The 18,352-nt window shown below is 44.6% G+C and overlaps 1 protein-coding gene across 3 annotated transcripts in view; it reads left to right on the top strand.

The window, feature by feature from the left end:
* Positions 1-5,931: 5,931 nt before the first annotated feature.
* Positions 5,932-18,352, top strand: part of ankrd50 (ankyrin repeat domain 50) — a 75,796-nt gene continuing 63,375 nt past the window's right edge. Inside the window, exons 1-2 of one of the 3 annotated variants that reach the window (XM_060901233.1) lie at positions 5,932-6,008; positions 9,741-10,545. In XM_060901233.1, the coding sequence (XP_060757216.1) occupies positions 10,067-10,545 (479 nt within the window). In that variant the 5' untranslated portion in view covers positions 5,932-6,008; positions 9,741-10,066. Of the gene's footprint in view, positions 6,126-9,740; positions 10,546-14,057; positions 14,439-18,352 lie in introns of those variants that run through there. The other 2 variants (XM_060901232.1, XM_060901234.1) reach the window with 2 other exon arrangements.

Below are 18,352 nucleotides of genomic sequence, written 5' to 3'. Positions count from 1 at the left end.
TTTTTAAAGAATCCGTATAACTTTATTTGTACGCCCGTATACTATGTTTATTGAATCAAATCCGTATAAAATACAGACATTCCGTATAGGTTGACATGTATACCCCAGGTACTTGAATTCACCAACTTTCTTTCCGTCTACTCCTTGCATCTTTTTTCTTATGATTAATGACAGAATTATGTCATACAATATTTGGTCAAACTCCAAACTCCCAGCATGCCTTGCTTCCTGTCATAAATCCCCCATTCACCTCAATCACAGGTTTTGTTTACAACTCACTTTCAATCATTTGTAATTTGCGACCAGCCGAGAAAGATATGGATAAGTCATATCCGTAACTTACAAAATATCGTGCTTAAGTGAACTTTCTCGAAGGATTTTTACACGACAGTTTCTTGTTATTTGTTTGTTTGTTTCTCCTTTGACCATGGCATTGTGCATTAGCAGTAAAAAAAACTACATATCCCATAATCCCACTCTCCAGCCTGAAGAGCTTATTGTGTATTAAATGCTGTTTAACTCTCAAATTGCTCGTCTTTATCAGTCATGGCGTTCCTGAGCAACATTTTCTGCATTAAAGAGATGAAATAAAAGAAGCTTTCTTCGATTAGAGAAGGAAACTCCAGACAGTATGGGTCTATCTGGTGAGATTGCCTATAACGGGGCGGGACATCCACAGGACCCGGATGTGAGGACGGTCTCTGATTGGTCTGTGGAAATATAGTTTTGAAAGTCGAGTACGGAAAAAAAAATATCAGGAAAAATATAAATAATTTCATGCCAGATATAGATACATTTGGAGTATGCAAACTTTATTTATTCATTTATTTTTATTTTATTAATTTTTTGCTCATCCAGGAACTTTCTGGCTTCGTGAATCAAATTTGAATTCAAGTAAGCTTATTCATTTTCCCATTTGGGAGTTTACTTCCGGCTCCAGTAGTGACGTGTATTTAGGGTTGCCAGGTATGCGTGTAAACTCCCAATGTAAGGGCTCCTGATATAATAATAATAATAATAATAATAATAATAATAATAATAATAATAATAATAACCCCAAAACGCAAAATATATTGTTTTCAAATTAGATTTAAATTGTATTAAATGGCAGAAAGTTTCATCCAAAAATTTACGCAAATCTCACTCCTTCAAAAGTTTTTAATATAATAATAATAATAATAATAATAATCTCATCTCATTATCTCTAGCCGCTTTATCCTGTTCTACAGGGTCGCAGGCAAGCTGGAGCCTATCCCAGCTGACTACGGGTGAAAGGCGGGGTACACCCTGGACAAGTCGCCAGGTCATCACAGGGCTGACACATAGACACAGACAACCATTCACACTCACATTCACACCTACGCTCAATTTAGAGTCACCAGTTAACCTAACCTGCATGTCTTTGGACTGTGGGGGAAACCGGAGCACCCGGAGGAAACCCACGCGGACACGGGGAGAACATGCAAACTCCGCACAGAAAGGCCCTCGCCGGCCACGGGGCTCAAACCCAGGACCTTCTTGCTGTGAGGCGACAGCGCTAACCACTACACCACCGTGCCGCCCAATAATAATAATAATAATTATTATTATTATTATTATTATAATAATACATAGGGCCAAATTACTCAATTCTGATTGGTCAATCAAGGAGGGCTTTTTTCCTTAACACTGCTGAAATGCTATTGGCTCGTTCGTTGCTTGGTTGCGGTTACAAAAATGAGCAAATTTTGTCAACAAAATGGCTTTTGTAAAGAAGTTCCAATAAAATTTTGCAAACCACGTTCAAAATCCTCATGTCGTGTTGCCGTGTCATGATGAAAGACGCTTTAGAAACTGATTCATACGTGCAAGATAGTCTCGCGCCCTGACTGGTTCAGAAAGCGTGAATGACAAATGTTGTGAACTTGAATGGCTTCCCAAATATGAATTTGGCCCGATATATTATAAACAAGTAATCATATGGTTCCTCGTAAAATTAAGGATCAATTTCACTCGTGATTTCAAAGTTTTGAATTTTCAAAACTTTGAAATCACTCGTGAAATTATTAATCCTTAATTTTGCTCTGCCCTATACAATTACCTATACTACTACTACTACTACTACTACTACTAATAATAATAATAATGAGACCGTCAATGACGGCATAGCTCACTCTGGTCCTGTCTAGTCCAGAAGGAACGATCTAAAGTGGGCCACCTTGCGCAATAAATGTTGCAAACTAGATACACTCTTTATACAAGCTATATATAGAAGCTACTCCCACCCTAGGAATACCGACCTATTTGCTAGAGCCAGAAGGAATCCAAAATGGCAAGGAATTGTCCGAGAAGAAGCGATTTTTGTTGAACTGCTCATGAAGGATTAATTAGTCCAAAACTTGATTAATAATTGTAATGAAGCAAATCTGGGTAGAAGTTATATGCACCCCAGGCAGACCTACCTTCTTGCCAAAAGGAATGAAAATCAGTGAAGAATTGAGAGAGAAGAAGCGATTTTCATGAAATGTGGACACCGCCCGACAACACATGCTGGCATAAGCTCATCACCTGTCGGTCAGATGAGATCTCATCTCATCTCATTATCTCTAGCTGCTTTCTTCTTCTACAGGGTCGCAGGCAAGCTGGAGCCTATCCCAGCTGACTACGGGCGAAAGGCGGGGTACACCCTGGACAAGTCGCCAGGTCATCACAGGGCTGACACATAGACACAGACAACCATTCACACTCACATTCACACCTACGGTCAATTTAGAGTCACCAGTTAACCTAACCTGCATGTCTTTGGACTGTGGGGGAAACCGGAGCACCCGGAGGAAACCCACGCGGACACGGGGAGAACATGCAAACTCCACACAGAAAGGCCCTCGTCAGCCACGGGGCTCGAACCTGGACCTTCTTGCTGTGAGGCGACAGCGCTAACCACTACACCACCATGCCGCCGTCAGATGAGATAATAATAATAATAATGAGATCGTCAATGACAGTGTAGCACACTCTGACCCCATCTAGCCCAGTGCCCCAGACAGAAAGAAAGAAAGAGTATAGATACCATAAACAACCCAAAACTTTAGTTTTGATGGAACAAACACCTTGAGAGAGACCATCAATGACGGTGTAGCTCACTCCAGCCCTGTCTAGTCCAGAAGGAACGATCTAAAGTGGGCCACCTTGCGCAATAAATGTTGCAAACTAGATACACTCTTTATACAAGCTATCTATAGAAGCTACTTCCACCCTAGGAATACCGACCTGTTTACCAGAAAGAATCCAAAATGGCAAGGAATTGACAGAGAAGAAGCGATTTTTGTTGAACTGCTCATGAAGGCTTAATTAGTACAAAACTTCATTAATAATTGTCATGAAGCAAATCTGGGTAGAAGTTCTATGCACCCTAGGTACCCGTACCTTCATGCCAGAAAGAATCAAAATCGATGAAGAATTGAGGGAGAAGAAGCGATTTGTGTGGAAACTGCTTGTTCGGGCTTAATTACTGCATATCTTCAATATTAATTACAATTATGCAAATTTGGGTCAAAACTATATGCACCCCAGGCAGACCTACCTTCCTGCCAAAAAGAATACAAATCAGTGAAGAACTCAGAGAGAAAAAGCGATTTTTGTGAAATGTAGACGATGACAGATGACAGACAACGCATGATGTCATCAGCTCATCGCATGTCAGCTGGATGAGATGATAATAATAAGAATAACATAGAATGCATTCTATGGATCGTACATATCACGAGACATTTAATGAAACTGTATTGCGATCAAGAATCGTTTTTTATAAGTAGACCATTTCACTGATGTCTCATATATTGAGGATTTATTGAGGTTTATAAACTCCATATCTTTGAGCCACCGTGTAATGTTCTTTATATTATATGGACACATCCACAAAAAATATACACAAGTTAATCAAAAGAATTTTAATTTTGAACCGGTTCGCCGTTTTGACAACGCACATCCAGTCAGCAGGAAAACACTGGGAGTGACGTTATTGGAGTGAAATATTGGGAAACATGTCACTCAGGTCCATAATGTATTTTGTCTGAAAAATATGAGCTTTTCAACACTAAAAGAGAAACTTCATATCTTCAAGCCAACATGTGATTTTCTTTTTATTATATCGATACATTCACAAACAAAAAGTACCCAAATTTATCAAAACAATTAATCAATTTCCTCACAAGTGACATAGAGAGAATTATGTCACCGTTTTGGCTTTCCATGTCCTGGATGGAGCTCATGTGAAAAATACGAGTGATGTATTTCCCAGGAAAACCATTGTTATAATATAATATAATATAATATAATATAATATAATATAATATAATATAATATAATATAATATAATAAGCAGCAAAGTTTGTTTGTTTGTCTTGAGCTAACGTCACCATTTCTCGACAGATCTTCACCAAATTTGACATGGAAGTCTGGGGGCAACCCAGAATTTTGCAAAGCCCGGGCAACGCCAGGTAACCTGCTTGTATAATATAATATAATATGGCGGCATGGTGGTGTAGTGGTTAGCGCTGTCGCCTCACAGCAAGAAGGTCCTGGGTTCGAGCCCCGGGGCCGGCGAGGGCCTTTCTGTGTGGAGTTTGCATGTTCTCCCCGTGTCCGCGTGGGTTTCCTCCGGGTGCTCCGGTTTCCCCCACAGTCCAAAGACATGCAGGTTAGGTTAACTGGTGACTCTAAATTGACCGTAGGTGTGAATGTGAGTGTGAATGGTTGTCTGTGTCTATGTGTCAGCCCTGTGATGACCTGGCGACTTGTCCAGGGTGTACCCCGCCTTTCGCCCGTAGTCAGCTGGGATAGGCTCCAGCTTGCCTGCGACCCTGTAGAAGGATAAAGCGGCTAGAGATAATGTGATGTGTGTGATGTGATAATATAATATAATATAATATAATATAATATAATATAATATATACAGGACAGGGTGGCATGGTGGTGTCATGGTTAGTACTGTTGTCTCACAGCAAGAAGGTCTGGGTTCGAGCCCCGTGGCCAGCAAGGGCCTTTCTGTGCGGAGTTTGCATGTTCTCCCTGTGTCCGCGTGGGTTTCCTCCGGGTGCTCCGGTTTCCCCCACAGTCCAAAGACATGCAGGTTAGGTTAACTGGTGACTCTAAATTGACCGTAGGTGTGAATGTGAGTGTGAATGGTTGTCTGTGTCTATGTGTCAGCCCTGTGATGACCTGGCGACTTGTCCAGGGTGTACCCCGCCTTTCGCCCGTAGTCAGCTGGAATAGGCTCCAGCTTGCCTGCGACCCTGTAGAAGGATAAAGCGGCTAGAGATAATGAGATGAGATGAGATGAGATATGTCGTAAGGGCAGGCGGGAGATTTTTATGTTGTCAGCGGGAGGTCGGGAGGATTTGCTAAATGCTAACACATGGTGGATATCTCATCTCATCTCATTATCTCTAGCCGCTTTATCCTTCTACAGGGTCGCAGGCAAGCTGGAGCCTATCCCAGCTGACTGGCTGGACAAGTCGCCAGGTCATCACAGGGCTGACACATAGACACAGACAACCATTCACACACTCATTCACACCTACGGTCAATTTAGAGTCACCAGTTAACCTAACCTGCATGTCTTTGGACTGTGGGGGAAACCGGAGCACCCGGAGGAAACCCACGCGGACACGGGGAGAACATGCAAACTCCACACAGAAAGGCCCTCGCCGGCCACGGGGCTCGAACCCGGACCTTCTTGCTGTGAGGCGACAGCGCTAACCACTACACCACCGTGCCGCCCCATATTCCATTCAGCAAACATGATATTGAACGAGTCGAAGACAAGGAGCTGAATGGGATATTTTGGATATACCTGCGAGCAGTCAGACAGAGAACTCAAGCATGAAAACAGTGGATCTGGCAACACGGCAGGCAGCCCACCTCGGTGTCTGTTTTGTATGCGCGAGCGCTCCGGTGTCCCGCTGGAAGAAAAGAGCGGAGCAACAACTACAGCGAGCGGCGGCGGCGAGAAGCAGCGCAGGGGGAAAGTCGGTGTTGCTCTTCTTCTTCTTGTTTTTTTTTTTTTTGCACGAACAAATAACGACGGATCTGTTTTCCGGAGTCGGATTTTTGAATCATCTCGCCTGGATGATGAGAAGCGCAGAGTGAGTGAGAGAGAGAGAGAGAGAGAGAGAGAGAGGAGGAAAAGCGTCGGGCGGTTCATTCGGGCTCAGAAAGAAAAAAAAATTGCAGCACGAGCTGAACAATTATTTACAAAACCCTTTTTTTCCCCTCCAGCCCCTCTGCGGATCAGTAAACGCTACAGTAAAGAGCTGGAAGCCTCACAAATGCATCTGATCTCAAAATTTTTATCTTTTCTTCTCTCTGGATTTTGATATGAGAAGTCGTCACGATTATCGATTACCGCGATTTCGATATGTGCGATCTCAGACCGGGCGATATGACGATATATCATATATGACGTCACAGTACACTTTGATAAGATGTTCATTCACTTTTTTTTTTTTTAAATAATTACAAACTTATTAGGGCCTTTATGTGCGGAGTTTGCATGTTCTCCCCATGTCCGCGTGGGTTTCCTCCGGGTGCTCCGGTTTCCCCCACAGTCCAAAGACATGCAGGTTAGGTTAACTGGTGACTCTAAATTGACCGTAGGTGTGAATGTGAGTGTGAATGGTTGTCTGTGTCTATGTGTCAGCCCTGTGATGACCTGGCGACTTGTCCAGGGTGTACCCCGCCTTTCGCCCGTAGTCAGCTGGGATAGGCTCCAGCTTGCCTGCGACCCTGTAGAACAGGATAAAGCAGCTAGAGATAATGAGATGAGACAAACTTATTGGGGTGGCACAGTGGTGTAGTGGTTAGCACTGTCGCCTCACAGCAAGAAGGTTCTGGGTTCGAGCCCCGTGGCCGGCGAGGGCCTTTCTGTGTGGAGTTTGCATGTGCTCCGTGCGGGTTTCCTCCGGGTGCTCCGGTTTTCCCCCACAGTCCAAAGACCTGCAGGTTAGGTTAACTGGTGACTCTAAATTGACCGTGAGTGTGAATGGTTGTCTGTGTCAGCCCTGTGATGACCTGGCGACTTGTCCAGGGTGTACCCCGCCTTTCGCCCGTAGTCAGCTGGGATAGGCTCCAGCTTGCCTGCGACTCTGTAGGACAGGATAAAGTGGCTAGAGATAATGAGATGAGACAAACTTATTGGAAGCAGAAAAACTTGTTCACAAACCTAGAAAGGCTGTTGTGATTGATATCATGGAAATGGCTTGTGATATATCTTTTGTTGGCCTAGTGGTGAGCGTGTCCGCCTCTCAATCGGGAGATCGCGAGTTCTACTCACGGTCGGGTCATACCAAAGACCATCATAAAAATGGGACCTACAGATGCGAGTGGGGAGTCAAACTCTCGCCAGAGGACTTGCGCCCTATGTCATAGGCGTGAGGCCGAGGGCTATGGAAACGGAGATCGGCGCCGCCCTATGCACCACATGGTGTGGGAAGGACTTGATTTGAATATAGGGAATAAAAGAGGTTTCGAAGGACGCTTAGGCGATTACACATGACCAGAACGATTGCACTTTAAATTCAAGATGTATTTGTGTAGCAAAGTATCCGTCGCATCCAATATCCTTGTAATGTTAGCGTGTTGATCCAGTGTATCAGATAACACCAGAGTGTCTGATCATAATATCGTCATATCAATCTTATATATATATATTTACAGGGACGGATCCAACCCAAGGATCTCACAGAGGCACGTTTGTAGAAATATTTTCACTCATGGTTCAGGATCTGACCCCTTGTGGTAAGCTGTGATGCTTACCTGACCTAACTACCCGTACTCTCAGGGATCCTGCACCATTACCAGATCGCGATGGATTTTCACAGGGGCGTAGAGCACACCGAGCCCTTTCCGAAGAGGGCACGCTCCTCACAGCCCGCTACGACCATGGCTTGGCCCGCCATTTGCCTGTTTTTCGGTCATACCTGACCTCATTATGTGTATTCTCACGATGCTTTGTACAGCGTGACCTGAGACACAGAATCGAGGTCAAACCAATTAAACGCTCCAGAAAGAGGTCAAAATTCAAAATCCGCCGCTAATAACAGTCTGAGCTGCGGTTGTCGTGGACCGGGTCTGGGTTGTTTCGAAAGATCTCGGGGAGAGTGAGGTGCCTGTTAAGTTTTGCAGGGGAAGGACTTTTGGTGGCCGAGTTGTGAATTTTTAAATCCCGGCGTGTGTGCGCGGCTGAAGCCAGGGCTCGTATTAAAGTTTTCAGTGAGCCATGCTTGCACACCGGAATTTAAAACTTCATAACTCGGCCACCGAAAGTCCGAGCCCCGCCAAATTTTACAAGCATCTCCTTCTCCTTGAGACCTTTCGAAACAGCCCAGGCTCAGCCCGTTAGGACTGCGGCTCGGCCCGTTATTCAAATTTCGACCCCTTTCTGGAGTGTTTTATTGGTTTGACCTAAATTCTTTGTCTCAAGTCACGCTATACAAAGCATCATGAGAGTACAGGTAAGTAGGTCAGGTCAAGTAAGCATCACCGCTTATTTCAGGTGGTCGGATCCTGAACCATTTGTCTGTTGGTTGAGCACGGCTATAGCCCATGTAGCTGGCTAGTGGTAAAGGAAACAAACGCCCCGTGACCAATGCCAAGTGGTGCACATATATTTCTGTTGCATCGGTGCGGATCCGTCCCTGTATATATCTCGAAGCATCACTAGATCGAAGAATCAAGATATCAGAGAACTTGTAACCCTGGTGTAAAGGGTTTTTTTGGTATTGAAATATCTATTGTGTGATAGTTTTGTGGTGTACGGCTCCAGTATAAGCTCCATGGTGAATCAACTGGAGCGTCCATACCGTCAGTGTGTTGCAATATCATTTGACTGGCGTTGAAACCATTATAATGGAGAATCTTCATGTGAATATATATTTGTGTGCCAGGTTTTAAAGGTTACACCATTACAGCACCGTTAAAATATCCAGTGTGCCACTTGCTTTCCATGATGTAAACGTTCTTGGCATTGCATTGAACTACAGGATTGATTCTAAGTAATTTGAGTGTGAAAGAGTCGGATTTAAAATGATCTAATGTGCTGTGGAACAAACTACAGGACCGATTACACTCTTTTACCCTTTTATTGCTCGGGCAGCATGTTGGTCCAGTGTCCCCTCACAGCACGAAGGCTCTGGGTTCGAACCTCATTGCTGACTTGGCCTTTCTGTGTAGCATTTGCATGGTTAATGGTTAGAGAAGCAGCTTTGCAATCAATAGGTCACTGGTTCGATTCCCTGGACCAGCAGGAATGGCTAAAATGCCCTTGAGCAAGCCACCAAACCTCCAGCTGCTCTCCAGTATTTCTGGATAAGAGCATCTGTGAAATGCCTGTAATGTTCTCCAAGTGCTTGCATGGGTTCCTTCCAGAGTTCAGGGATATGCCGGTTAGGCCAACAAGCTACTCTAAATTGGCATATAGATTGGCGAGCCTGCCAAGGTGAACCCTGTGTCTTGCCCAAAGTCAGCTGGGATTGGCTCCAGATTCCCCAATGATCCTGATGGACAAGCGGTAGAAATGATGGATGGATGGATGGATGGATGGAAGAAGAGCAAGCTAGCAGTTAGAGAACCATAGCAGTTAGCAAGGGTTGTGAGGAAACCCAATGCTAGAAGTAAGACTGTATGATGAATGTAAGGATTAAGATTACATTCTGAATCAATTTTTGTGACTCTGCTAAAGCTTTCTGATTTTTTTTTTCCAGAGAAAGCCAACGGTGAAATGACTCCTGGGATGAACCCATGAACCCTTCAGGAACTGGATATTAAACACGATTTCCAAGAACACAATAATTCCGACATCACAAATGTCAACGTTTTTTCAACATGCCCCATAAATGGGAAATTTGTGGAATTTGGATCAGAGGCTGAACCTTCAACAACCCGCCATGTTTTGAGCCATTTCTCTTCTTGATTTTTGTTTTCGTTTAAAAAAAAAAAAAGAAGCACCGTCACTGAATAACCCGATGTGTCCTGGAAGCACGCGTATGTGGCGTCATGGGTTGGTGTGTGCTTAGCTAGCCATAAATCCATGACCATGGCTCAGACGAGTTTACTGCAGGGAAAGCGCTTCTACTGCCGAGAGTGGGTTTTCCACAAGATCCAGCACTGCCTCCAGGAGAAAACCGGCACTTCCTGTGGCTTAGGAAGGGAAGGTCCGCCCGTCACAGGGGGTGGCGCTTCGTCAGGTGCGGGGAAATCAGGATCATGGGGCGTTTTGCTGGTTGGAGGACCAGGAAGCGGCAAAACGGCACTTTGCACGGAGTTGCTGTGGCCGAGCTCGCAGCACGGCAATCATCGCGGTTTGAGCCAGTTCTGCCTCGCGTTTCATTTCTGCCGTGCCGACGATTCTGACACCGTGTGTGTGAGCGGGTTCATACGAGGCCTGGTGACGCAGATGTGCAGAAGCGGACTCGTACCGCAGTACGAAGAGAAAATCCGTGACCCCGCCCTTCAGAACGCGCTGAAACCTGGAGAGTGTGAGAGGAACCCGAGCGAGGTGTTTAAAAGGTGAGTAACACGCTAGTAAGACGTCTCTTTGATATCAGAAGCGTGGCGATCCAACAGATTATTAAGAAGTCTTAATGATTCTGAAGCTCGTGGCCAGAAAAGTATCCAAAACATGAGACTACCGTTGGTCTAATAACATACGAGTAGATAATGCGGCATGGAAACCCAACTTGCGTCTCAGTTCACAAGTAGCATCCGGTTCGTGCGAACGAGATCAGAAAGGAGAGTTGCTTTAAAAAAAAAAAAAAAAGGGATGTAACTGATAAGCTTTATTTCATTACACAATAAACCCTTACTTCACACGTATGAGCAAGCACGAGCAATGTCAAGCTAAAAATATGCACGTTACTTAGATTAGGAGTCAGGTTATGCCAACTGACCTGGTCTGGACAATTTGAACACGCGCGCACACACACTCTTACTCACACAAAGAGCTCGCATGACTTGTTTTGGAGCACTGGGTCAGCTGGAGTACCTCAGACTGGAATGTGCTCCAGAAAGCACACACACACCACTTTGTCCGAGCATCTGGTGTCACTTAACGCACACACACTCACAGGAGGGCAGAGTCGAGTAAATGGTCAACAGAGTTATTGATTCATCAGGCTCTTTGCCAAAATATGGTCACTTGAAAACGTCCAAATGTAAAGTTCCCACAAAACGAAAGATTTGGAAGAGTCATGTGACACTTGGACTGGATTATCGCTGTGTCCCGAGAGTTGTTTGAGATGACGTGATATCACACTATATACCCGATTCGAGTTGAAGAATCCGACTGGGATGTGTTTTGTTTCAGGTTTGTCCTCGACAGACCAACCTTCGCTGAGGTAAAATCCGAGCCGAAGTGCGGCTCGAGTTATTTTGATCAAACGAAATCAACGATAGCAATCTTGGGCATGGATTAAACAGCACTGAAAATAAGAGTTTGACAGAAAACGCTTAGGAAGCAGAGTTCAGTGGCTAGCTGTGATGCTAATTCTACACTGTATCGTCGAGTTATGAGAACAGACATTTGTCATGGAGTATATTCCACAACCTCGACGTTGGGGATTCCGTCACTTTGAATCCACCTTCAGGACGTCACTGATGTCTGTTGGAGCGTAATATTAGCCACCATTGGTTGCTCGAAAAAACAGGCAGAAGGAAATGTTTTCATGCTGCCTTCACACTCCAGAGCTTCACTCTGTCAAGCGAGGAAAGAACGACGACGAAACAAAGCGGGCTCGACCGTACTGAGTCTTCAGACTGATGAACGCACCGGTTCTGATTGTGATTGGTTGGTGCAGACGCTTTTCACGGTGGATGCGCCTCCAATCCTGCTCTTCATGATTCTCTGGTGGACAGTGTGTGTGTGTGTGTGTGTGTGTGTGAGTGAGTTCGTAATTCACGTGTGAAACAGCAGTCTTTACCCGTCTATTAGACCCTCATAAATTAGCTCTGACACAGTGTATGTAAAACTCTGAATGCACAACTGTTTTCTGCTCCATTAATCTTCAGTAATGACTTGTTTTTATGTTGTTTTTTATATCAACACAGAGCAGCGAGTCTGTATGCGCACAAAATGAGTACAAATAAAGAAATGGTTCTTCCAAAAATACAAAATAAACAGCTCGATAAAAACATTAAGAACTCGCCGAGTTACGTATGTATGTTTTTGGGTTTTTTGTATTTTATAAAGTGCATACAGTGCAATATTAGAAATTATTACACGTCCAGGACACTTTTTCAATGGAATAAAAACATTCATTTTTTTCGCGGTGTGGTTTCCATCAAATCCTGTGCTCTGATTGGCTAGCGAGCAGGTCTGTATCCTACGGTACGGACTAGGGATGGCGAAAACTAAAAAAAATCTTGACCGACCACCGAGCCTCATTAGCCGGTTAAAGCCGGTTAACCTATGAGTTTAAAATTCTAGAATTGGAATTATTACAGGGATGCAAACGGCGCGCCTTTTGGCGGATGCCGCCCTCTCCACGGCTGAATCGCGCAGATCCGACCTTCCTTTCCCAAGGAGGGGCGTTGGAGGGTCCGACCACAACTTCATCAAAGCAAATTCTGCATATAAGCAAATGCCGCCACAGTCCACGAAACACAGGAAGTACAAGCACGAGAAGAAAACAGCAAATCAGAAAGCCGCGCGCCCGCGCAAAATTTAATGTGCGCATTCTGATCTACTGATTGCGCAGCTTCCGCGCAAACGCGCGCAGGCCCCCGATCCACTGCCCTTCTTTCACACCCCCCACGCCTCATGGACTGCAACGGCACCCGCCTATTTAGTAATTTTAATACAGAATCCACCTTGAAATTACAATCGGACACTCCAACGCGCCCCCCCCCCCCCCCCCCCCCCCAAAAAAAAAAAAAACGTATCTGCGCGATTTAAAAAAAAAAGTCGGCATCTGCGCCTTTAGTTTGTGTGGAGAGATATGATCTGCAATAACATGCATTGTTGGCTACAGACTGAAACATACTTTCAGAATGCACTGGCCAGGCAGGACTAAACTCCATGTGCCTTCTAATAATTAAAAAAAAAAAAATAGTAATTTGTAAGCTAAAAAGCCGGTGTCTACACTTTTCTTTCACCGAGTGGCAGCTGGGCGGGACATGACTGAATGGGTGTTTCTGATTTGTCAGCTGTCTTTAACTGGGGTGGGACATGACTGAATGGGTGTTTCTGATTTGTCAGCTGTCCGCTCCAAAATCGGCAGCTTCAAAACGATGGATTTTTTTTTTTTTAACCGACAACCAAAAAAAATTAACCAGTTGACGTTGATTCGGTCAACCACCGGTCAAACGGTCATCGGTTAACATCCCTAGTACGGACCCCGGTTACGGACCTCTGGCGACTTGCTCGTTCACAACAACAACAAATATAGTAGCATTTTTTGTCAACATTTTTTTAATAAGATTTATTTATAAGATTATCAAAAATCTTATAAATTTTTGCCAGCATTTCTCAGGAGAACAGCATTAATTTTACAGCATGGATAACGATAACGACAGTGTTCACAGCGAAAGCGAGTTTTACTACCCTGAGGAAGAAGAAATAAAAGAAAACATTTCAGGAGAAAGCTAAAAACCTCTAACTTGCTAACGCCAAGCAAAAACATGGCTGAATCCTGAATGACTCAGTTTTGTATAAATAGGGGACTACATAGGCAGCAAAATGTAGTTTTTTCCTGCCATGGAAGTGCACTTGTATACCGAGGAGGAAGCAATTTGCATTACAGCCGTGAATGAGGATTCAAAATGGCGGCTCGGCTCGGTTTTCCCTTTCGGACACTCTCGTTTTCTGTTAGAATTTGGTAAAGAAAAAAATCAATATATTATTTACCAGCTTAAGGTCGGTCCGTATGGTGAAATACCGTGACCTCGGTCTTGAATACTGACCTCGGCCTTTCAAGACCTCGGTCACGGTATTTCACGATACGGACCTCCCAGCTGGTAAATAACGTATATGTGTTATATTCCATTCTAGCGGGTTTCGTTCATTTGGTTTGATAGCAGGGCAGAAATTTCACAAGGGCTATGGCCCTCGTGCCCTCTCAATTTGACCTTGTGCCCTTGGAAAAAAATAACTGCCGTAAGGCCACAGTGGCCTTGATGCCCTGCGGTTTTGCGGTTTTGTAGTCTGCCTCGTGACTGCCAATAGGCTTTAACATCACCTGCGTCTATTGAGAAAAAAAATACGTCTTTCGATGACATTCTGGATTCTTATTGGGCAACTCATCAGTGGTGGATCGGACTCGAGCCTGGCATGAACCGCTCCGACGTGCTATAATGACACCAATCTATCACCAGCCAACCAGGAGACTTAATCAAACGCATCCCCCGCCCACTTGTGTCCGCGTCTGAGACGTTGAATTTTCACAGGAGGGAAGAAGTTGACTGAGGTAAGACTGTGTGATAAATTAACGAACGAATAAGATAGGAATTTCAACATATAGGGCTTAAGTTTTGTTACCGTTAAATAAGCATTGCTTGTAGAGTAACGTTGTGTCGCTACAACGTTGACCCACTTTTAACGTGCCGAGTACCGACTGTAGCCGCTAACAAATGCTAATTAGCTTGCTGTTAAGTTTTTCCTTTGTCCAGCTTTAAGCGTAAGGTCATAGATGTTCCTGCCGTAATATGATACGCGATATGTGCTGTTGTCTGTTCATAGCCACTTTTTTAATCTATGCAGTTAGCATTGTTTTGTTACTAGTATTGTACGTTTCTTTTTGCTGTTTAACCGAAGTGTAACTGCTGCCATCTTGACGAGATCACCATCGCAAGAGATTTTATCTCATTGTTTTTGGCGTCTTTACTTTTATTCATTTACCCCCCAGTAATAATTATGCTAAAAATATAAAAATGAGTACACCCAATGACTGTCTCATATACTCATGGATTAAAGTTTTCCGTCGTGTGACGGATTTCCGTCAACTGAACTCTCCCAAGGCCAAATGTGAGGTCGGCGCTGATCCGAGGAGAATTAAAATGACGGGTGGTTGGGTAGAGATTGGGTTATAACACTGATGTGTTGCAACACCATCAACTATCAGCAGGATTTATTTAACTTTTTTGTTTTTGAGCCATGCTTTGTGTCGTTCATTTCCTATGTTTGATCATGTTTAAACGTTCGCTGTCTACGGCGCGGCGTTAAAAAAAACATGCGCTGTCAAAATTGGCAAAATACATTCCCATGTGCTCGGCGTGCTTGTGTCTGACCATTTCTGTTTTGTATTAAATTAAATCTTGCCAAAATTACTTAGTTCGAACCTGGACATATAGAAATAGAGCATGTTAAAAAAAAAACGAAAAAATAAACCCCGGAAAGCCCGCTCCTCTGCTTCAGCCAGACTTGAAGACCCGACGGTGCAATGCTTGCAGACTGTCAGAAGTAATTAGACCTAAATTTATAGCTAACAAATCAGCAGACGCCCCAACAATTATTATTTTCGTTAGGCCAATGTGTAAGGTATGTTAGAACTGTGCCTTATAGCCGACGTTATATCACAATTTAAAGGACGTTTGAGGAGTTGGAGGCTGCGAGCGCAATGATGCTCAGACATGCGCTAAACTTTATTCCCTGAAAATCATACACCAGCGTTCAATGCCCCAAACAGTCAAAATGTCTAGAAGACTACGGTTAAATAATAATCATAGCCTACTAATGCCGCTTTTCCACTACAAACGCGGCTGAGTTGGGCTGAGCCGTGCCGTGCTGAGTTGGGCTGAGTCGAGCTGAGCGGGGCTGAGTCGAGCTGAGCGGGGCTGTTGGAGTTGCATTTCGACTACAACCGCGCTGAACCGTGCTGGCTGGAAGTGGGTGGACACATTGGGTGGAGTTAGCGAAAGTGGGTGGACGTCAGGTGATGTCGTTAAGCGGCGCAAACAGTGACATCAGTGAGCTTTTAAGCGGTAGTCTCACGACCCGAATAGTAAACAATAAACATGGAGGACATGGAGTCGTTAGTGTTGCTGGTCTTGGTGCTCTGGCTTGTTGTCACCGACAACGCGGACAGATACTGGCAAGAGCGTATAGATGAGGCGAGGCGCATAAGGCTTCAGAAATTCTCGTAATTCGTAATTCTTCTCCTTCCGGGTTTGCGGTGTTTACAGATCCCAGCGCGCTCGCGGGGCGTGTGTGGGCATGTGAGGACACTCCTCCTCACCAATCAGTGCACAGGGGAGTGTCTGCTCACGCCCCAGCCCCACTCGGCACGGTTTGGCTCGCTTCAGCCCCACTCCAAAACCGTGCGAGTTTTAGGGGCTAAGCAGGGCTGAAGCGAGCTGAGTCGTGCTGGTTTTTGGTAGTCGAAACGCGAGCCGTGTCGGGCTGAAGTGAGCTGAAGCGAGCTGAAAAAGGGTAGTGGAAAAGGGCCATAAGTTAAATTACGTCAAAACATCTGTTTCTGGCCTATGAAATGATGGAGGGAAATGAGAACGAACGCAAAGTAGATAGCAGCCAACTTCACGCGATCTTTTAAGTAACTTAACACTCGTGTTGGCCACAGTATTTCTCTTAATAAAATCTTGAATTGTTTTTGAAGTCGTATTCAACACAAAGTAAGGTCAAATTATAATTTTAATTTAAGCGAAGATCCAAACTTTTTTCTATATTGACGTCGAGCATAGAGGAGCATGTCATTCTGCTTTCGGTTTCGGCAGCATGGATGCGCTTTACATGAAAGAAGGCACTGATGTGTCTGCCATCGATAAAGGTGTTAAAACAAGTGGAGGTGGGCTTGGCTGTATGAAATAGGTGAAAACGGAAAGCCATTTAGTTCATGGTGCAAAAAACTACATTCCAGGCGCTTGCATTTGTGTGGTTTGCCACAAAAAAATAATATACGGAAGCAATGGAAAGAGAGTGCAATAAATTGAATATATTAATCCATTAATTAATTGATAATAAAGTTATCAGTTCTAAGTTAACCATTCTCAGAATTTCATCGAAATCCACCCATAACCCCCCCCCCCCCCCCCCCCCCCGTAAATTTTCAGTCAAATAATTTTTGCTTTAATCCGTGTATACTCTTCATATACTCGTACTGTTTCAGTAATCCAATAAAACTAATCTTTAAAAGTGTTATTTACTCAAACTGTTTGCACAGAATGAACTTTCGGGTTGACAGTGTAATAGTGTTGCAGTGTTCTGCGAATTTGCAATTTAATATTTCAGATCTTGAGGCATGAAAGTGCTGTTTTAAAAAATAAAAGGTCAGAAATGTTTTCTTTGTCGTCTGTTTAGTTCATTTTATTTCCTCAATAATTTTCCTGGGCGGCATGGTGGTGTAGTGGTTAGCGCTGTCGCCTCACAGCAAGAAGGTCCGGGTTCGAGCCCCGTGGCCGGCGAGGGCCTTTCTGTGCGGAGTTTGCATGTTCTCCCCGTGTCCGCGTGGGTTTCCTCCGGGTGATCCGGTTTCCCCCACAGTCCAAAGACATGCAGGTTAGGTTAACTGGTGACTCTAAGCCCATGTTTACATTAGACTGTATCAGCGGATCATCAGATTAACGTTTTTAAAACGATTAGCATGCACACAGCAACACCAATACACGATTTGCGTGCACACAGCAATACCAATACACGGATACGCTCGGCTCCGCAGGCATCCTGCGCTCCAAATCACTCCGCCCTGAACAGCGAGTGCCCTCTGGAGGGTGCGCACTCTGGCCTTGTGCAGCTCACAGAGCGCGCGAGTGAAGTGCACGAGCAGTGATTCGGGACTGAGCCGCTGTGTGTGTGATCCCAGCGCATATCACTTACCACTTGCAAGTGGAAGGATGGCAAGCCTAAAGACAATCATAACTACACAATGGGCAGTATTTGCATCAGTATTTGCAGTATTTTCATACTTTTATACTCTTTAATGAAAGGTGATACAAGGCGGAAGTCCGCGCCGTTTTTCAGCAGTCGCGTCACATGACCAACGCCAGCGAATCAGGAAGGTGGATGTCACAGTGACGTTGTCCAATGACGACGCCAGCTAGAGCTCAGCACAGCGTATCCGCGTATTCTGAATGTTTACACAGCACCGGACCAGACACGATCTGGATTGAATACGTGGACCCTGGCGGATTCCCGTTTCCCGGCGTTTCCAGGCGGTTTAATGTAAACGGACAGTGCATCCGCGAAGAAAACGAGACAGATACGGTCTAATGTAAACGTAGCCATAATTGATCGTAGGTGTGAGTGTGAATGGTTGTCTGTGTCTATTGGCCCTTTTCCACTACCCTTTTTCAGCTCACTTCAGCCCGACACGGCTCGCGTTTCGACTACCCCAGAGCAGCACGACTCAGCTCGCTTCAGCCTTACTTA

This window comes from Neoarius graeffei, chromosome 20 (genome assembly GCF_027579695.1).
Source record: "Neoarius graeffei isolate fNeoGra1 chromosome 20, fNeoGra1.pri, whole genome shotgun sequence".
In the NCBI taxonomy this organism is placed as follows: Eukaryota; Metazoa; Chordata; class Actinopteri; order Siluriformes; family Ariidae; genus Neoarius; species Neoarius graeffei.
Note: the sequence above shows the minus strand (reverse complement) of the source record. Positions and strands in the feature narration are given on the sequence as shown.